Raw genomic sequence first — 23,014 nt, forward strand, 5'->3', positions numbered from 1 at the left:
ATCGAAGCCAAGATCACCTAACATCTCTAACATAAATACAGGAATTGTGGTTGTTCCAGATGGCAGGCCTCATAAATTCATCTACACAGTGAAGTTTTGTTCATATTTTTCTTTGCCAAGTCTGTGTGATATTACTGAAGAAATCGAGAAGTCTTAAGGCCCATGGGTAGGCATATATTTATGGAAAAAAATTTGGGTGAGATTAGCTCCATTAGCTCTAATACTAAACACGCAAATGTCAGACACCAGACATATCTTGACTGATCAAGTATTTTTACATGACAATAAATTTTTTTTTTTTCCACCAAACTGTTCCTTTCAGGCTGATTCTGATCACCATCCTGATCCATGTCATGTCTCAAAATTAGCCATGATCCTGAGTGATGAGGCTGAAAAAGAGCCACCAGACCCAGACACTTTGCCCCAACCCCCACCTAAATGTCAGCAGTGTAAGCTCCAGACATGTCCCAAATCTACTGACAGCATGAGGTCCCTCAGGGTCGATTAAGTTTTGTCTGAGCCCTTGTCTCAATATGAACTTCAAATTGTTTAACTGTAAAATAAAACATCATTATATTTATATAGATCCAAATCCTATTCTGCATCCATCCAAGATTGGAGACAATTCCACCCCAATTGGTAATATGACAATATTTTTTTTACCTGTATTTTGGATGGCGAAACTCTCTGGTTTGAGCTGCATATACAGGATGGGTTAAGAAGCTTCAGCTTTAGCTTTTCATGCGAATTCTTTTGCCAGCCATCTTAAAATGAGGAGTACATGTTCCTGTTCTACATTCAAAGAAATATGCATTTCATTTGGAGACTCGCTGTAACTGTTTACATTGAGCACAGTTGTCTTTCATAGAAACAAAACAGCAAAACAATAAGAAAGGGTTTGGCATATTGTTCCTCCCAGCTATGTGCTAAATAAGGTCTGTTGAGCAGTAGGGGAATGTTAAGATCTTCGTTGGCCTGTACTGGTTTGGATTAATGCTCAGTGACCTCAGCATATGAAGGCTGCGAAGGCCATGACTACACAGACATGTCCACGATGACAAACATTGACTGGTCTCTCACACACGCATACACACACGCATCAGAAAACACAAACGTCCTGCGGGTCCCTGCCTCTGATCTGTCAGGTGTAGTTAGCACATCACAGAAAAGAATTAAGGCAGAAGATACGGGCTTCGGACGGCATACATATGGAGTTCATGAGGTAGGACCAGCACGTCATACATACCAAAAAAAATGTAAAAAAAAAAAGAAAAATAATTCAGGGTGAAATTTTTTACCCTGTAATTTATTTATTTTTTTTTACTAAAGGGGGAACAATACTAAAAATGTAGTTCCCAAGGTATGTAAAATATATTTAATTAACATAACAAATAGTTTTTAACCTATACTACTGTACATATAGTGCATGTGACTAAAAGGATGTCTTTATTTATTTATTCTGATTTATATTATTAAATTCTAATCTAATCTGTTGCAACTTATAAGACACAAAAAATATATGCATAATATATATTTGAATTTAAAGTATTTTACAAAAGCAAATATTTATGTTGCATGGAATTAAGTGCAGATATTGTTGCTGTTTGAGCTTCCGGTGAATTCCTCCATCTGGCCTTGAGGTCAGAGGTCAGTGCCAGCATTTAGTAAGAATGTTTCAGTCGTAAAAGCCTTATCTTGCTCTCACCTGTGCTGTCCTTTCATCCTCAGTTGTCAAAACACACATGGCAATAAAGTCTTGCACAGCTCTGCAGGTTTTCAGTAAACATGTGCAGCACTGGGACATGCCTGAACTGTGTGCACACATGTGTCTGTGTGTGTGTGTGTCTGTGTGTGTGTGTGTGTGTTTAGGATAAAGATCCGCTTCCACAGCTGAACACCTGGCTCTTTGTATTTCTGTATGTGTGTGGACATGTGTGTGTATATGTGTTTCTGCATGACGGAAAGGTGGAGGGTGATGACAGGGGGAATGAGCTGCAGGGCAGCACACACACATTAATCCACACACTACTGGACTGCTAGAGAAAGAGGAAGGAGCTTGAAGAGAGTGTATGCGTGTTTGTATGTGACAGTGCTCTCTATTAACTCCACCATCATCCTGTCTGCAATCAAAAAGGGCCCCAGAATGGTACCTACATCCAATTTCTCGTTTCCAGGGCTACAAACCAGCAAGACAACCAGTTGTGGCTGTTATTAATCCTCCATCAGTTTCAATCTGAATGCCTGAAAGCCAATTAAAGGCGCGTCTGATTGAGTGCACCACAGGACCTTCACAAGGCCAAGCTCAAATGAGCTGAGATGGAGAGAGAGTGGGGTGGTGGGGGGGGGTTTAAGAAATGGAGTTAAATTAGCTTTAGCCAAACGCCAGGCTGCAATTGCCTGATGTAAATTAAAACTGCTGTTTTAACATATTAATTCTGACCAGCTGCTTCATGAAGGCGAGTCTACTGCTGACCCCACATCTCCCTTAAGTTGGACCTGGTCCATACCACTGCGACTGTCCAAGTGTGTTAAGTAGCCCAATAAACTCACTTGCCAATAATAGAGACTGGGGACGTAACCAAATATGAATACATTATTTGGATTGACCAGATATACATGTTCTACGTGGATATAAATAGAGTTATGCAAGCGAGCACTCGGATATGAAGTTTGCGGGACGAGAAAAGATCGGTGCAGCATGATGCGTTTTCAGAATCCTTCGGAATTTCCTGGCCAGGTTTCCATTGATTTAAATTAGGCTACAAGTTTGCTTATATTTTGGGTAATAGAACCAATTAAATTCCTGAGAAAATGTCACAATTTATAAACTTTCCAGTTTATGCCACGCCCACTTCATGTTTAAATCCAAATCCAAATGCAGATATGGATATTTGGAGCACAAAACTAGATACCTAGATATATAGATAAAGACATTGTGTTATGCCCCTAACAAATACATGTGGATAAGAATTTACATGGCTATGTTACTGTATACTCACTTCTGTAGACAGGTCTGGTTCCTAGTCATACATCTGAGACATACTGTATAAAGGAAGTAATGGATGAGGAACAAGAGAAATAAATGTAAACACACAATATAATGATATAAAAGTGCATCAAGGCTAAATCCATTTCAGGCAATATACAAAGAGAACCTGTTTATATGTAATCATCTCCCGCAGTACATCTGAGGGTCGTGAGGAAGACAGACTATCAAACCGACACCCACTTTCAGTGCAGTGGTGAATCTAGTAGCTGCTCTTCCAAATAAACCACCTTTCATTTGGAATCAAGCCATGATTAATATGTTTTATTTCCCAGAGTGCTTGATGGAGAGGAGTAAATACGGGCTTGTACACTTCAAGGAGGCACTTGAGAGATGGGAGGGAGAAACGCTTTGAGAGGGTGTTAGTGGATTAAGAAAAAAGGGAGAAAACCCCTTAAAGTGAAGTTGAAGATTTGTGGTTTGAGTGTCGAGGGTGGATGCCAAACTCCTCTCTAAAGAGACAGCAGTCTGTATGAGGAAGACCTGCTATCTGTATGGAGTGTTATTTTGGTTAATATGACTGCGATTCCTCAAAGAGAGGCCATGTTTTTTTGGTTGGTCCTGTTACTTCAACTAATGACAACTTTACTTAGTCATTGTATAAAAAGGTTACATCAAGATCTATATAATGCATATCCATACACCACACATATCCGAAATAATACAATTTGTGTAACACCGTTGGAAATGAGGAACAGCACAGGAAATGCTACAGGCTGATATGTATGATATGCAGAATCAGATTTCGGTGGAAAAGTTGTTTTCTTAAGATCACATAGGTAGCCTAAGCTCTACTGGCTTAAGGGTAACTATAGCACTAACATAGCTTAGAATAGTTCCAGGGTGAACAAAAATAACCGGTTATCTTATTGGTAAAAAGACAATTACTTAAATTCTGGAACTCACCATGTCTTTTGGCCACATACTGTTCATTATAATTATATTATTATCTCTAGATCATTGGACAGAAAAAAAAAAGTTATCCATGCCCCCTCTGGACTCTAAGGTTTATTAATGTCCATGGGTAACCCTGCCCTGTACATTTTATTGTTTTTAGTGTCAATTCTTTTCTCACCTGCTGCAGGTTAGAAGCACTAAACAAATACATGGTTATGTGACCACAAATCTGATTTTTACTCCTCTCAGCATGCGTTACAAGGGTGGACAAATTATAAATTCATTAGCAAGCCCACCAGGCAAGTAAAATATCCAATATGCAACCCAGTTTAATGTTTTGGTTGCCCAGAAACCTAATTGAAAAACTAAAACGTGTAGCTAATGCAATGTAATAACAAATGCCCAGCATGACAAGCACTGCTTTTATGGTCATGTGGTTTGTTTTGTGTTCTCCATGTGCTTTTCTTTATTATGCACCGTGTGTTTAGGTGTGTTCGACTTCGGCTGGATGTAACCAATCAGCGAGAGTTGCCGCTTGAAGTCGGGGGAGGAGTTGAAAACTGAGCCACAAGTCAGACACTGTCTGCTTCCCGTAGTGACAATCTCACAGTGTTTGCTTTCTTGATCGCAGACGAAGTGGATTAGATTAGTAATATTTCTCATATAAACAGATGTCTGAATTTTACATGTAGCAACCAGAAACACTTTTCCCTGGATAGGTTAAATTAATACAGTGCCTGTATTTACGAGAAGACAGTTCGACATAAGCCTGTAATATTTACAAACCAATAAAGTGGGGTCTATATATATATATATTTTTTTTTTTCAATCAGTTTTATTTTGATAAACATGACACAGTATAACTTTAAGATTATGTGAAAAGTGTTTTACTGTTATAAAAATACGGATTTGTGAGACTTAGCGGAACTGAAGGTGTCAGAATAAACATGAAAAGTACGTCATCATTGTCGTCGGTGAGTCTGGCCAATCGGGAAATAGCTGTGTCGTCATCAGAGCTCGTGCAGCTGCTCTAGAGAAGCTGCACTGGCTGAGGGAGCCAGCTGCTCTCGTATCTCTATCACGGTACTTTGATGCTAGAAGTCACAGTGACGTGACGTCGGCATCGTCTCAAGTTGGACAAAAATTGTATTGCATTGCTTCAGCCGCCGATCGGTCTGCGCAGCGCCGCATGAAGTCGAACACACCTTACGTTTCTCTCCCAGTCCTGTCTCCGCCCCGTCCTCTCATTGGCTTGTTACTTATTGTGTTAATCTGTCCTGTGTTTGATTCATGATTACTTTGCCTTCTTATGTCCTCTGTCTGTTACTGTTCATCAAATGTTCCATATCTTACCAAGCTTTCTAAGTCATTGTCCTCAATATATAAAATATAAAAATGAATCTCTTTTTATAATCATAACAAAAAATATATAAACTAATCTGTGTATTAGTTTACATATTTAGATATGCCTGTAATAAGCCTGTCTGCCTGTAGCTTAACCCCTGCTATGTATTATGAACACGATTCCAGTACCCCCCCCCCCCCCCCCCCCCAATAAAGAGCATATTGATTTTACACACTTGCATCCCAACTCCCTGTACTGTACGTCAGAAAGGGAAATGTATGAATATACAGTATGTTGATTATTCTATTCTAATAAAATGGCTACTGTAGCACATCATGTTTGCGCTGTTGGGAGAAAGTCAGCCACAACCAGATGACACAACCTGCCTTCTCAGAAATCTGGTTGCAGCCATTGATATCTTCCTTTTTCTGCCCCGTTCAGGTTATTTCATGTATTTTCTGCCCCTAGGCAGTTCAGATATTTCATGTGTTCCAGATCAAGCACACCTGGTGCAACCAATGAAGCCCTTGATTAGTTGCATCAGGTGTGCTTGAGACAACACCCGTTTTGCATATGGGCGGGGGTGGGGATGGGGAGCTTGGGTGGTTGAGTCATTTTGAAACTGGAGAAATCATTTTCAGTTGCATTTTCAGTTGAATTTGGGGAAACCACTTGAAGCATGTGTTGTGTTGAACTAATTGCTTTTGTCTGATTTGTTCATTCAAACCTGATTTGTAATGGGGGTTGAATAATTTTGATTGCAACTGTTGGTGTTCTGTCCTCACGTCAATTTATATGTATAACCATGAGCTACTTATAGCAGGAGACTTATGTAAGACCATTGTGCTGGATTTTTCTTTCCCCTTACCTACTGTATGAGTTCCTGATTCTGAAAATATCTTCATCCATGCATGCTAATGAGTCTGACTAGTAAAAAAAAAGACAACAGATCACCAGTGTGTGTAGTGAAGCAGTTGATTCATAATGAGTAGCGTGTTATGCTTAAACATGAATACCATACATTTACAATAAAGGAGTAGGATTTTTTTTTTTTTTTAACAATGAATTAAAAAAACTAATAACTCTGACACAAAATTTGCTTCTCCTAGGAGCCTGAGCTACTGAGTTGTCCACCTGTCACCTGACCTCCTCAGACAGGAAGAGAAACAAAACAGGTTATGAGTAAGAGGCCTGAAACAATGTGAGTACAGGACAGAACTTTGGCTCCCGCGAGCATACATTACCCAGCATTCTTAGGTCACCTCACCCCTTCAGACTGGTAGAGCATCATCTATCACAACAGCACATCCTATCACGAGTCCTTGTGTCCTTTCTCAGCCACTGCTAGTTACGACATAAGGTAACGGCCAGCTTCTGCCCTCCTTTCTCCTCTAATTACACCCCACTGGATTCAGAGAGCAATAGCAAGCCTACTGCTATTTGTGGTAATTAGTGCACAATGTGTGCTGTCGACATGCAAAAAAAAGAGAAACCCTCCCGCCTTTCTGCTCCAGAGGCCAACACAACAACAAGCACCTTGCAGCGGCCACAAGAACGTTAGCTTACCCCTTCTCCGTACCTCTCTCTCTCTCTCTCTCTCTCTCCCTCAGCTACTCGTGTCAAATCTCGGCCCCTCCGAAAAAAATCTTAATAATTAACTGGCAAATTTTTAACATGATTGCTTGTGACACACCTACTCTGGTAATTATTGCTTTGAGGCCATGTGCTGATGAAATTAATGCATTCGTTGCCCTAACAAATTAGCATAACTCATGCAAATGGCCCACATTTTGAAGCCACTTGTTAAGACTAGGGGGAAAAAAAAAAAACAAGGAAAAAATAACAACAGCAGCAAGAAGAAAAATTGGCATTAATAAAATGCACATGCTTTTTTTTTCTCTTGCTAACGCCACAATGGCTGAAGGCTCTTAATTTTAACCACCGGTGAGCAGAGCAGAACGCTGTATTGCTTTATAGCTTAGCACTGCATGATTATCATTATCATCATAACCGTCATAGCTGATCTACAAGTGCATCGTTCTGAGAGTGAATATTAAATGGGCACCATAATGCAGACATTAAAAGGTTATTACGCTGATGCATTAGTTGATGTTGAGTGCTGTTGAAACATCATCAGTTTGATGAGGGCACGAACTGCCTCTCACATGGCTGCTGTGCTGTACATCAGCCTCTGATAAAAACGACTTTCACACTCTGAACGCTTTACTACTTTACCTCGCTCCGAAATGGACATAAATAGAAGGATGCATATATTCATATCTACAGTTACAGTCAGATTCACAGGTCTGATATATATAACTGTATGATTGCATCAGTTATCAGAAATTAATCCCACATTTGACTTGCACAAGAATAATTTATGGAAAACTGAGACAAATGCATTTTTAGCTGCTCCAGAAATCCTTGTAGGAAACTGAAATCTATCTGAATATCCTATTCACGGATTGTTTGCTTCACGTTGGCTGTGTCATTCCTTTTATAATGTCATACAAACCTATGAAAACTGAACAAACAAACATAGCAACAGAAACCAACATGTCTCTATATAACAGGGACATTAATACTACTACGTTCTACACAAAATCCCAACTTAAATACACTCCAATGAATGCCTTACCCTTTGTAACATAACATTTTTATTCTCCTTATTAAATGAAGAAGAACACCTCCGGAGTTGGGGATTCGAATCTTGCCTTTGCCCTGTGTGCATAGAGTTTGCATGTTCTCCCCGTGCTTTGGTGGTTTCCTCCGAGTACTCTGGTTTCCTCCACCAGTTCAAAAACATGCGTTGTGGACTGATTGGCATTTCCAAATTGTCTGTAGCGTATGAGTGTGCCCTGCCTCATGCCCCGAGTTCCCAGGCCCCCCTGCAACCCTGTGTAGGATAAGTGGTGCAGAAAATGGATGGATTTTGGTCATCAACACTAAATATTTTAGACCTAAGTGTTAACAATTTTTGTTTAGAAACAAAATAAATATAAATATAAATCCAACGAATGCCTTAGCTTTTTTTTTTTTTTCTTTTTCTTTCTTAAACACACATTTACATCACACTGCTGCATCACACAGTCCTAAACTACACAATTTTTTTTTTTTTTTAATGTCAAAGAACATTTTTTTTTCTATAATTTTGGTAATTAACATTAACAAACACATTTTAAGTAGTAAAAACATCTAAAGAATCAGTTTAGAAAAAAAAAAAGTCTGCATGAAAGTGTAGACTAGTTCAGAAGTGAAAACAGATGAAGCTGCACAGTAGTCATCGTTTTCATTTCATTTGCTATCGAACATGTTCAACTGACAGGTGTAGCTAGACAGTGATACCGAAGCTTGTAACTTCTAATGTAACTAGAGAAGATTTTTCTGTGGTGGGGTGATTATTACAGCATTTAACACCTTAAAATAACCCTTTTTGGGTTCAACTTTATGCTAAAAGATTACTGTTTCTATTCTTACTCACTCAGACCTCCAATGGTTCTGCAGTACAACTGGAATATTAGGTCAGATGATGTGTTATATGTATTATGAGTTGGAAAGCATTCATGCACAAGCAGAGGTGTACTGTGATTTCTTGGAACTGGGCTGTGTGTGTGTGTGTGTGTGTGTGTGTGTGTGTGTGTGTGTGTGTGAATTCATACAACTTTTTAGCAGCATAGTCAAATTGGGCTTGATTTTATATATTATTTCTTTGGCTGCCAAAGTGGGGTGGCAACTGAGGGTAATGTAGAGGAGGAGGTGGCCAACCTCAGCCACACTGTAGATCCAGCCCTGATGATATGTATGTCTACTAGCGTTTGGTGTGTGTGTGTGTGTGTGTGTGTGTGTGTGTGTGTGTGTCACAGCAGGAGATGAAGCAGTGAAAGCTTCAGGTTGTGGCTTTAACAAGATTTTAAATGTGAACAGAATGGCTTAGCACATGCAACCAGTGGATTCAGGAGCATCTTGCTCATGAAGTCTGACAGGTCACATGTCCCTTTCTAGCAGTACAGCAGAATGGAACTCGACTTACGGCTCTGGTATTCTTTGTTTTTTTCCCGCACACAGTAGTACGCATAGCCTTTTTTTTTTTTTTTTCTTCAGCCTTTCAAAGTGTACTCCATTTGACACGTACACAGGCGGTCAACGCATGCGCATTATGACAGCTTGCACTACACGTCCTGGCCTAGAGTCAGTGCAGAGCAGTAAAGCAGGTCTTTTGGTGTGAAGGACAACAACGAAGAAGAATCACAACAACAGGAAGAACAATGCCTTGACAATCTCTCGCCACAATTAGCACCCATATACAAATCCTTATACACTTTAAGGCTAGAATTATAGAAATGCAAATGCCAGGTACTTTCTAACCTACACTCTTCCATTTATTCTTCGACTATCTTGACAATCAACGACCCTGGGTCACTGTTGCCACCTCGTGGAACAACTAAATAGTGCAAAAGAATTAAATGCGCATGCGCGACCTGTTGCGGTTAGAAAAATTGGGTGGCGCACGTGTGCTGCTGAAGACAAAATTTGCATCACGTGTACTGTACGCTGTTCCTAGCGTAGGCGTAAAAAGTGAAGCATGCTTTCTACTTTATCAGACATTTTCAATCAGTATGAACAAATGAATTATTTTATCACCGGAAGTCTGTTAGAAGATTAGTCAGGACACTGTTGGGTTTCTGTGTGTGGAGTATCATGACTCTGAGTTTAGCTGCTGGTGAGCAGGGCGATGGAAAGGGGGAGGGGTGTGAATCCCCTAGCTGGGCAAACGATTTGCACTTCTCCAACATAAGATTAGTACAGAGATAAAACGGACAGCACAACTAAAGCTGTTTTGAAAGTGAAACACTGTATTTATCTGCAACAATACAATTATAACATTTAAACCTAAAAAAAAAATTTAAAAAATTTTAAAAAATGCTGTAAATTCTTAAAGAACTGAGTGTCTACTTTCATACAAGCCATTAACCACTACTGTGGAGTATGACATCACAAATAAATTCAATGCTGAACACAAGCGCCCCCAAAACAGGTGGAATTCCATTTCTTTTGGCCTCTGGTTAAAAGAGTTAAACTATATGATATAAAAAAATTTTGTGAACCATTGTATCTGGTATTTTAGTGACATCAGCACCCTAGAGAGACTATTTTAAATAAATTTAAAAAATAAATCCAACATAACCATTCATTCATCCTCAGTAACCACTTTATCCTGCTCAGTATCACTGTGGATCCGAAGCCTATCTCAGGAAAACATCTTACATAACCCGCCCATTTCAACTTAATTGACTAGCAATGCTAATGTGATTGAAGGCAACAAGTTGAGAAATCAATTAATTTCAATGTTTACACAGGCTGAAAATGAATGCAGTTAATTTTGTGGGTTGCTGTTGTTAGCTACGACTTCTCACAAAAAATATCTTGTTAACTAACAAGCTCAATAACTGTTATTCTGCTACATGGCTATAAGTTTTCCTGCTGCTATAAACAAACGCGGTTTCTATAAAATGTTTCAGTAGTCAGTTAGACTGTTTACCACTATCAAAATAATAGGATGTGCTGGATCAAGTGCTATTTCATAAGCTGTGGAATAATGAGGGTGGAAGCCATATTGGTAAATTAGACTAAATTTGCAGCAATATTTAGCAATATTACACGAGCCAGAGTGCTGTAATACTGAATATACGTAATTTAGCCATAGCTAATCACAGCTGTGCTGTTATTCAGTATAACTGTACAACTGCGAGTGCGATAGCGCTTTTATATGACAGAGCTATGAACAAGAAATTAACATTGAGTAAATGTCATTTCGGACACAGTATGGATAAATGTTGTATTTATTGTTGCCGCTCTAGCAGACGTAGATCCTGAAGAAGCCACACTCACTTTTATAGCATATCCGCTAGCTGGGTAGCTAGCTCACATTGATTTGTACATTCCCGTTAAAAGAGCTTCCGGTGAAACCGGCATCCTTTCTTCCGTTTCATCTTCAACTGACAAGCTTTCATATTTTCAGTCAAAATTTATATTTATGAAAATGTATTGTTTTCCATGTCTGCTGATGATGTCGCTAACTCTACTGTAGTTTTGAACTAGGAAGTGGAATTTCACATAGTGAGCACACACAAGCCGAGTGATACACACAGTGAAAGACCCAGTGTGGTTATAGTAAATATAAGCACTATTGGCTCAACCAGTCAAATTAGTGGACCGGAACTAACTGTTGTATAAATTGGCAATGTGCTACACTCCATTAGATGTTATTTCATTTAAGATGCTTTACATCTTCTCACTCATATGTCAGCAAATTGGAAGATTTTATTTTTCATTTCAAATTTTTTTCTTGCTTTTATGTTACATCATAACAACAACATTCAGTCTGAATTTTCTATGCTTGTTTATTATTATTATTATTAATTTATTTATTAATAATTTGTTTATTTATTTTTGCTTTATAGGTAAGTGCTTGCTGGTGGCTTAGTGGTTAGTGCCTCGCACCTCTGGGGTTGAGGGTTCAAATCTGTCCTGTGTGCACAGAGTTTGCATGTTCTCCCCGAGCTTCTGGGGTTTCCTCCCCAAGTCCAAAGACGTGTTGTAGGCTGATTGGCATTTCCAAATTGTCGTTGTGTGTGAGTGCTTGTGTGATTGTGCCCTATGATGGGTTGGCAGCCCATTCAGGGTGTCCCCCACCTTGTGCCCCAAGTTCCCTGGGATTGGCTCCAGGCTCCTCACGACCTTGTGTAGGATAAGTGGTACAGAAAATGGATCACGTGATAGACAGGTGCTTGCAAGGCGGTGGTCTACACGCTAATGAAAAACCCTGTCTCGGATGCTTCTACTTAAAAAATAGAATTGGCAACCTTGGAAGTGTAAACTACATGCATAACCTTAATGGGAAGCTCAAGAAAACTGACGTAAGCAGGTTCACAACCTGTTTAAATATTTACGTTATGTTCTGACTTTTGGTCACCAACTCTAAATACAGCCCAAACTGATTATTGTGCTGTGTCGTATGTAGGATAGGATTTTCACAATGCACAATAAAGCTAAATCCGAGCACAACCTGTTGATCCACTGATTACCGAATGGGAGTTTCACGTCACCTAAAATGCGCAGAAATATGATCAGAAGAAACAAAGTGTGTAATCTTAGAGGATGTGAGGGGCATATTTTGGCGACATGGATACAGGAGATGGTGATGGTAGTGAGTGGGGTTGGGGGTGTGTCCCTTCAAAAAAAAAAGTTGCTGTATGATACTACTGATTGAAGTGTGTGTGTGTGTTTGTGTGTGTGTGTGTGTGTGTGTGTGTTCACTCAAGAGTAAGGTGAAGGGAAGAGTGCTGCTCACTTTGCTCGAAATTGTTTTGCACGCTCAGTGTCCCCGGCCTGCCTCGCTCAGCTGCCCCAAAGGCTCGGTGAGGCAACAAAAGCTGAAAATGACTCCCATTTAAAGGGTATTGGGTTGCATTACCCTGGTCAGGTGGGAGAGTCAGCAAGCCATTATGGAGGGTTGTGGAGGCCACTTGGTGCTGCAAGGCGCAAAATAAGACAAAAATGAAAGAAAGAAAAAAAAGAGAGAGAGACAGAGAGGAAGGGCAATAAAGAGAGAGCGAATTTCATGATCTGTCATGCTGGTGATAATACCGTTCTATGGCTCTTGAAATATGAGTAGACATATATCTAAATATTAAGATATCATTTAGTTGAGCCAAGTTTAACACAAAAACAACACAAAAGAAACTAATGCCCCTGGGTTACAGAGCCTAAATGGAGCCATTATTTGTTTTGGCATGATAATCATCAGATGGCAGCTAATGCACACTAACGTTAAGTGGGCACATAATCTATTGCAAAATCTATACTGAAGTGTAGTCAGGCCAGACACGACAGAGAGCCATGGCCTTCTAAATGCTATTTTCTACATAATATACTACTATTACAGTTAGGGTTAGGTCTTCTTCTTCTTCTTTAAAAAAAAAAAAAAAAGAGAGACATGTTAGAAATTGAGTAGTCTCTATGTCACTCAGTAAAGACAAATGCCTGAGGGATGAGAGCTTGTGGAGGACATATGGGCTATAATGAAATAAGTCTTCGTTTTCATATTGTTCCAATAAACGGAGAGTCCAGATGAAGGAGTTAAGAACTGGCAGGTGCATTAAATGTGGAGTGGCCTTTTTCCCCCTCAAATTCATCAGAACTGTGACTTTCATTATAAAATGGGAGCGCTGTTCACGTTTTGGCTGCAGATTCTCACCCGAGCGTTTGCTTTTTTTCTCTCTCTCTTTTTTCCTGTGTTTGTATGTGTTGGCGTTTGTATGTTTGATGTTTTGCTGCCTTTTGTCTGCTGGTTGTTGGTTGTGACAGAGCTCCAGACCCAATCTTGAGCGGCCGGTTTCCCCAGGTCTTGATCCACCATGCACGATGTATGTCTGGACGCTCATTATCGACTACAGCATGCCTGTTGCTCTGGTCGATGGCGGAGAATTTATATGATCATTCTGAGGGGTTTTGGGACTGCTCAGCACTCTGTACTGCAGTGTGTCTGTACTCATTGTGGATCCGTGGCACAGTGTTCTGAGTGTTGTTGCCTGGTAGCATCGCGGCTGTACAGGCTGAGTGGGATTTACCTGTGTAGGCCTTCAGTGCAACCATGAGCAGCTACACCACTGAAATTAGATCCCAGCAGCTTTTGGAGGACTCTGCATGTGTGTCTTTTCTGTGTTTGTTTGTTTGATCATCTTTGTAATTGTAAAGTGAGATTGGGTGTGCGAAAGGCACTTTATTATTATGTTATGATTATTATACATGTGTGATGTTTATGATTTACTATACATGGTACTGTGATGAGATGTTAGCTAAACTGGGTAGGGTATGGCAACCCATTAACTCCAACACCATACTTCTTCACTATACTGCACTATATAACACACAGACAGTATCTAAACATCTGCAGAACTTTTTTGCCTGGTTAAGAGTGTGTGCTGTGGTGCACCAGGCTCTCCAGTCAGTCTTTAAACATGGACCAGGACTTGCTCGAACAAGAGAAGAACAAACTTAACTGACAACAAAGGACAAAGGATCAGAAGAGATTTAATAATAATAATAATAATAATAATAATAATAATAATAATAATAATATCCATTTTCTTCATGGCTTACACAGGGTTACAGGAGAGTTGGAGCCTATCACAGAGAACACACAGAGGACACACTTGACAGGGTGTATATATGGACAATTTGTATTTATGTACGGACAATTTGTATTTTCATAGACAAATTGAGGATCCTGATTAAAAGGGTTTTGACTTGTCATGTCAACGCTGGAATCAGCGTTAAACTCGAACTCCCAGAGTAGAGCACAGCCAGCAAACGCAGCCATTACGGACATGTTCACGAGCATCTGACTACTGATAGCGATTGCACTCACCTGGACTCAATCATGCACATACTACATAAGCACCCTCATTGCCCCTTCACTGTGTGAAGTATAAGCTCTGTGTTCATTGATACCGGACATTACCAAGCCTTTCTATTTTGATTGCCGTTCTGGTTCTTGATCTCATTTCTGGTTTTCTCATCTTGCTCTTGCCTGTCCAATCAAGTCTATGTTTTTTGTTGTGCGCCTGACCATTGCCTTCACCTCGACCTTGATTTTGAATTATGTCGTTGTGTTGTTTGCAACACTTAATAAAGCCGTGTATACCTGCACTTGCATCCATACCTGCAACGATTCACATGCTGTATGACATTTTGAATGAGGTTTTCAGGTGAAGGATTTAATCTGTTTATCAGTTCTCCTGAAGCACCTCAGAATGAGACCTGAAACATCTTTAAACACATTCAAATGAGGTGACATGTCTGAAAACCTTCACAGACAAACTGAGCGCCATGATTCAAAGAGCCTTTGGCTCACATAGTTTTCATGCTTCTAAAGTTTTAAAAAGAAAATGCACAAAAAAAAAAAAATTCCACTTTTCAAATGCAAGGCAAAACATAACAAAACAGTTAACATCCTTGTGCATTTGATCCTCTAGTCGGTTGGCATAAAAGAAAACCTTCTTCCTGTGAAAAAACAATTCATACGCACTCTCTTTGAAATTCTAATGTAGTCACTACTGTTTACTGCCTTACTTAGAGTTCAGCTGGAACGTTAGCATGAATACACACCTAAAATCATAACATGGGCCAACAGGAAAGCATGGCGCTGTGCCCCACACACATGCCGTACCGAAGTGCTGACCTCCCGTGTGTCGCCACATCAACATCTGTCATTTCCCACAAATGAGTTCCTGCAGTGCTCCGTGATAAGGCCTCATGGAATTAGCATCATGGACGTATTGGGGGACTGAGTGCTAAATTTCAGCTCACACACTGAATATGCATTGGGAAATTACATCGCTCACCTCCAGTGCCAAATATTATGATCATTTATTCCTCCCTACACCCCACTCCCCCACTGTGGGTGTCCTGGCACATTATTAGCAAATAATCCTAAGGCATATAAAACGCATAACCAACATGGCTGCTCTTAGACTGGTCCCAACCGGAGTGGTCGAGAGAGTTGATTGCTCATTAGTTCTATTAGTGGGCTGAATCGGCGGGTTTCACTCTGTTTCAGGAGACGATGTCCTATTAATGACTTAAATACTGTACTCTCTGCTGGGAGAGGACAAAACGGCCCCGCTAACACACTGAACATGTACACACTCAAGATTTGTGACGGTGGCCTTGTGCTTCAATCCAACTGGCAGAGTTTATAACGTCTTGGCCCTGGCAAACTATAAACTTAAAGGCAGGCGATTTTTTCTTCTGTATCCGTTTAACTGCACTAAATTTACTGACTGTAAGATTCTCATGAAAGTGCTCCTGCAAGCATGAAAGCAAAGATACTGACAAGTACAGTACCAGCATAAAAAAGGCCCAATACAATCAGATGTGTACGGAGTAAAACATTTCAAGGTGTGCTGTTACAAGAAAGTAGTCAACAATGGAATGATGCATATTTTCCTATAACAGCATATCCTGAACTCTTTTATTCTTCTCATACCAAAGTAATTTGCCACCACTTACAATTTTATTTATCATACTCTTTATCCATTTATAGTTACATTTCATTTTGTTTGTTTGTTTGTTTGTTTGTTTGTATTGTATGTTAGGACCCACTTGAAAATGAGATTTATCATAAAGAATAATCTTGTACTCTATTGTTGTGGAACATCTGGTTATCACTTATGTTATAACAACTAGAAACACCCATTTTTCCACCACTAATCTCTCTGCTCTCCTGCTCTTGAAATGAATACGATAACGAAATATTAAAACAATGTGACTTGTACTTTTCCAAAGACACTGAAAAACTTACTGACTGTTATAAACTGACACCTGAGACTACTTCTCTAAAGTTTAAATAAAGCTTCACAGTATCAACAATTAGATGGTTTTCTTTTGTGTTTTAATCCATTTATTGTTATCCTTAGTGTCCACCAATATTGGGGAGGCTGTGGCTCAGGTGGTAGGGCGGGTTGTCCACTAACTGTAGAGTTGGTGGTTCGATTCCCGGCCCACGTGACTCCACATACCGAAGTGTCCTTGGGCATGACACTGAACCCCAAATTGCTCCCGATGGCAAGTTAGCACCTTTCATGGCAGCCCTGCTACCATTGGTGTGTGTGTGTGTGTGTGTGTGTGTGAGAAAGTGCTATATAAGTACAGGCCATTGACCATTTACCAAACTAATGAATGACTTATTACTATAACAACGATGATGTATCAGAACAAGTGGGTTAATATAAAGTTGTGATTTGAATTATTTTCAGGACCACTGTCAAAGCTGCTGTCATAGAATATTAATCCACATCTTCTGATTAATTCAACAGCACTGTATATACGATGGCCTTACCTCTGCATTACACACGCGACACCTCAGCCGTTCGTTCCTCTTCAACCCCTAAAATGAAAGAACAGATTACAAACCTACAAACAAGTAAACTGACCTAGCACATTTTTAAATGCGTACAGACTCTTTTAAACATTACCTAACTTAACGATTCTTTGATCATGCACCAGCAGAGAGATATGCATAATTTAGAAGAATAATGTATATATATATATATATATATAGAATACTTTATGCACTACATGTAATTTAATTACCTGAATAATTAAGGACCTCATAGTATAAAAGCTACTCATTAGCAATTAGCCAGATTTATCCTTCTAAATGCTGGACGTGGTAATGGAAAGACATGCAGCAAGAGTGGGGGAGAGAGGGAGAGAGATGGCTAAATCTACAGCTTATAGGCCTGACATGCAGGAACTCATTTTGATAGATGTTAATGGCATATAATTATGGAACAGTGCTATTAAGCGATGTGATTTTACAAGGGGCCCGTTGCCCCCTGGCGCACTGGCCTGATTGCTGAGAGTGTTTGGCTAATGAATGGAAATGCATGTGTGTTTGCAATGATGAGTATTATCAAGCCATGAGAGAGTGAGAGAGAAATATGACATCTAAACCGGTCCACTTAGGATTACTCTCAGCACACAGAGTCCACTTAACCGCACGCATTCTTCATACGCCCACAAAGGCACGGCTGCTTCACGAACGACACGCCACACTCACGCCTCGAGCACACGAATACAGTGTTTGCTGTGATCGTAAGAGCTTTTGGTATAAGGAGAGAGGGGGGAAAAAAGATGATTTTTCAACAAATTGATAACATGATGTTCTGAACACTGTAATTAAGCTATGTTAAAATAAACCTCTCCGAAATTTCCATCCTCCGGTTTATTTACAGAACAGAAATAAAAGACTTATACTTCGTGAAGACGAATATATAATATATCAAGTTACGCCAGTATCTCTAAATGCAATCTGCAGAACGCAGGGAGCTTAAGGAACTGTGGTTAAGTCACTTTTACTGAATCCAGCATATAAAACCGTTTTATCCTTGCAAGCAGGTCTTTGAAAAATCCTAAGCATCATTTAGCCAAGGCCGCTTCTCAGAAGCCAGCGCCGAGAGCAGGCTAAATTTAGGCAGTTGTTAGCATTTTACAGACTGCGCTGCATCTGGCCAACCATAATCATATCCACTATTTTTCCCTTGTCATTTGCTCCATAACTCTGAGGTCTATTTCATATGGATTGAATTACATATTTTGAAAAGAGTATTATTTTTCACGTAAGATCACTTCCATTAGCTGCAGCAGACTGAAAACAGATGTCAGCCCTTTCATACAAGAATGGAAAACATATTCATATGTCGGTATATGGAGCGAATGATTGCGGTGGTTTTGACATGAGCTTTATGCTGAGCAGTAATGGATGATATTGTTCTTGTTTTGTGTTATCTCAATCCAGTATCAAACCCCTTTTTTCTTTCAGGGAAGAAAATTACCTGATTTAGCATAAATAGGACAAATTATTATTATTATTATTATTATTATTATTATTATTATTATTATTATTATATCTAATAAACGTGATGAGTCATTTAATAAAAAAAAAAATCCAAAAACATGTTCTTCTTTCTTTCTTCTCATTTATCTATTTATTTATTTTTTTTATTTTTTTATTGTAAATTTGTTTATTTATTCATTCATTTTGGTGTTCTGGGAATTCGACTCATTCTGAATGAAAACCTTATGGTCCTCCGGGGAGGGGGGGCATAAAAATATTTTTAATCTGCCAATCAGTACAGATAGTGTATTTTGTCACAATTGTATTTCTACTCTAAAATTGAAAAGAGATGGCTCAGTGGGATGTCTATTGCTACATCAACTGCCAACACTACAAGCCTGATCCTGATTTCAGTTGTCCTAATGCCTCCTACGTCCTTGTACCCTGTCGAGAGTCTCTCTCTACCAGGAGCGGCTTGCTCCTAATGAGGGTCAAAGGTCATTGAGCTGTGTGCCTAGAGGAGGCAGGATCTCCCAGGCCCACTCAGTCACTGACTCGGGCCCTATATTTAAATCAGGCCTCTGGCGCTTGGCTGCATCTTTTAACTACTTCCTGGTAGTTAATTAGTTTTTGTGTCACGCTATTTGTCTCTCTGAGACCGGGTGGGGTTTGGGGTGGGGGGTGGGGGGGGGTCTGCACTGGCCTAAAAAAAGATGCCAAGTGCATGCATTTTTTTTTTCTCCACCATGACACAGAGACACACAGTATGTTCTTCCAAAGGTACTACAATACAGATCCTGCATCTGATCTGCGTACATAACACAAAAGAAAGCAAATAATGGATTGTGAGGGTTTTTTGGTCTTTGCTGTTTGGATCATGACTAGTGCTTTGTTATTCCTAACCAGTCAGTAAATGTTCTTAGTGAGCTTGGGTAAGGGACATGGACTTTGCTTTATAATCCCATTTTTCTTCACCTAGGCTGCTTTTAAGAGTAGTATCAGTAGGCCTACATGCTCTTATTGGTAGCTTCATGGCACAAAGCACTCACGAGTCAAATGGTTATTGGATTACATGTTCTGGCTTCATAAAATGCGGTTAAGAGGCACTTTAGGTGGACGCGGCTGACCTGCTTTTCAGGGAGATATCTATCAGACGAGAAGTGACAGGTCAATCACTGAGTTCAGCTTTAGTGTCAGAGGCACACAGCTCCTTCTACTTTCCTCTGCTACCTCCTCTTCTCTCCGGTCTCCACTATTCTCATTTTCTCTCCTCTCTTAGTCTGTCCACTGCTCTGTTCTCCTCCCCTTTCCTCGTTTTCCTCTCAAATGATGATCTCTCCTCCTCTCGTATTTTCCTTTTCCTGATTTTTTATTACATAGTAAAACAATATAATTGTGCAGATAAGTCAGCCCTACACTTAAGTTATCTAGCTTTGTCGTTTCCCCTGAAGTTGGTAGTACTTGATATAGGTAATTAAGCAAGCTGTCCATTTAGGCTAACTATTAACTCAATTCATTCATCTTCAGTAAATGCTTTATAAATGCTTTATAAATGCTTTACCAGCATATATCTGGTCAGGGTTATGGTGGATCTAGAATCCCGGGAACATTGGGTGTGAGGAACCCTGGATCAAACGCCGATCCAGCACCATCCACACACACACACACACACACACACACACACACACACACACATCTGCACACCTGTTCACACCTTGTAGCAAATTACCAGCATGTTTTTTGGGGGGTGGGAGGAAACCAGTGAACTTGGAGAAAACTCACAAGGACACGTGGAGAATGTGTGAAACTCAACCCAAGCTGTGCCACCATGCCACCCAACTAACTATTGTATTTTATAATTAAACCCAGTAAGCATCAGTAGACAATAATCAAGTCGGGTTCAAATAGTACACAATCCCATTTTTGTCCAAACATCATCCATCAAATAAAAATCCATATAAATATTTAGTGTATGTACAAAAAAACTAAGTAACTGAGGGAGAAAATGGCTTCCATTCTCTTATCTTCCCCTCCCCTTTTCGTGTTTCTCTTCTCTTCCCTCCCTTCCCTGCTTTTCTTCCCATTCTCTTTTCCTCTTATTGACTCCTTTTTTCTCGGCTCCTTTTTAATTTAGCATTTTAAGAGTATTGTATGGTGCGCTTGTGTGCGTAAACCGCACTGATGCAGAGCAACTATAGGACAGATGACTTCTGTACCATGCCAACACTCATTATTTCTACACACACCCACACACACACACCCCCCCACACACACACACGAGCATTTCAACACTTTCAGCTGCACACATCGAGCGCTACTCTTGGTTTGTCAAATACAGGCAAATGATTTAATTAACACTGGAGTAATTTTACGAAATATGTGGGGCAGACAGATTTTAAACGTCCATAATTGTGTGTGCGTAGTATAAGTGATATATTATTTCTTCATGTACAATAATAAAACCCACTTATTATTTAGCGAGAAGAACAAAACTGAATCTCCCAGCATGAGCTAAGCAGGCTATAAAACAAAGACAAATCCTTTGTCACTTTGGAAAAATGTGTCTTTTGATCATCATAATCTCGCTGCGGATTTGAGTGCTCTATTTTGGAATAGTTTCGGCATGATGAGATCCGCTGGTTTCAATTTCATGTGGAAAACAACAGACGAGTCCTGTGCGTGTATATGTACGCATGTGTGTGTGTGAGATTGTTTTGAAAAAGCATTCTGGGATTTGTGGCGGTCTTCAAATCAGAGAGCCAGTGTTTATGAAACGGCAACTGCATAAACAGGATTTAGAGAGACTTTCATCAAAAGATGCAAAACCCATAAAGCAGTATTAACTGTTGGGACAAGTGATCGCTGTGTTGGCAGATTCCTGTCACAATCTAAACAACCAGGCCCAATCAAAAAGAGCTTTTGCCTTCATTTTATTCATCTTTATACACTTCATACTGGGAGGTCCTGCTAATTACTGCCATTACTTAACCATATTGAAGCTCCTTTTCTCCAGCTCTGGCGCGCACATTCCTTTTTGGATGGAGATGCACGATTTGTGCTTAAGTCACTTTTCTATTGTGGCAATAAAACTGTACCGCTAGGTAGGAAGAACCGCTGCTACATCAATTTTCTGCAATATTTTAGAGAAAGTTTGAGACAACCTCCATTAGTGATGTCTTTCTTCCTTTTTTCAGGGTTGAAATCCAATTGTGTTTGCACTGAGCATGGAGTTTAATTAAACAGAACTAACTACAACACCTATCGGCTGCAGTTAATCACAGCGATGGGCTATTGATGGCCGATGTGCAGCGATGATGAACGACGCTGTGTGTGTATTCATCACTGGTCCTGGGGTGAGAGCAGCTCCCCTACCACCTCCACCTGCAGGACCTAGCACAGCCTTGACTACAAGATAAAAAACACCCAGACATCCCTCCAACCAACACACCCAACCAGCCTTTCAGAAGCCTTAATTAAAAATGAAAAATTGCAAGGGTGCAAAAAATGTGTAAGCTAACTTTCTACTTGGTGTCTTTTACTTCTTGCACATGCTGATTAGACCAAACTGTGCACAAAAAAATGCATGGCTAAGTATCGCACCAAGTCCAGGTGTGCACTTGCCTGGATTTACAGCACATTTGGTCAGCACAGGTGTGCAATATAAAGAAAGTTTGTATGTAAAATAAAGCAAGCGTACCGTTCTGACCCAAGTGAGCAGGCAACCATGATGTGCCATGAGGTTCTTGCAGTCACAAAACCTTTTCACTTGTTCTCCATCCACCAGCTGCACATCTCTACAGATGAAACACTCAGGAGTTTCTGCAAAAAAACAATAAACTGGAACTAAACAAATGCCAAATGCCATAAATGCAAAATAATAATAATAAAAATCAGCACAGAATACCACCACCAACTGTAAGTGACTTTCTCAAATAGAGCCTGTAAAATCATTTTATTGCAATGCATAAAATCATGCCAACTCATAAAGAGCTTCAGTTAATTGTCATATCAAATGTCCAAATGGGAGAAAAATGTGATCTCAGTGATTCTGACCATGGCCTCGATTTCAGTACAAAACTGGCTGAACTGTGTCTTTCAAAAAGTTCTGGTTTCCTGGGATTTTCACACACTACAGTCTATAGAGTTTACACAGAGTGGAGCCAAAAAATAAATAAATAAATAAAAATAAATAAACAACATTACCACCTGAGCCACAGCCCCAGGAAGTGGACAGAGCGGGTTGTCCACTGATTGTAGGGTTGGCAGTTCGACCCCTGGCCCACATGACTCCACATGTATTTGGGCAAGACATCGAACTCCAAGT

General features: G+C 39.9%; 1 protein-coding gene across 4 annotated transcripts in view; it reads right to left on the reverse strand.

The window, feature by feature from the left end:
- Nucleotides 1–23,014, reverse strand: part of LOC128614866 (uncharacterized) — a 125,907-nt gene that overhangs the window by 81,246 nt on the left and 21,647 nt on the right. For 3 of the 4 annotated variants that reach the window (XM_053636512.1, XM_053636514.1, XM_053636513.1), the window contains exons 2-3: nt 22,388–22,509; nt 17,191–17,238 (exon numbers count right to left, since the gene is read on the reverse strand). In XM_053636512.1, the coding sequence (XP_053492487.1) occupies nt 17,191–17,238; nt 22,388–22,509 (170 nt within the window). The remainder of the gene's footprint in view (nt 1–17,190; nt 17,239–22,387; nt 22,510–23,014) is intronic. The other variant, XM_053636515.1, reaches the window with a different exon arrangement.

The sequence above is a fragment of the Ictalurus furcatus genome, chromosome 11, assembly GCF_023375685.1.
Source record: "Ictalurus furcatus strain D&B chromosome 11, Billie_1.0, whole genome shotgun sequence".
In the NCBI taxonomy this organism is placed as follows: domain Eukaryota; kingdom Metazoa; phylum Chordata; class Actinopteri; order Siluriformes; family Ictaluridae; genus Ictalurus; species Ictalurus furcatus.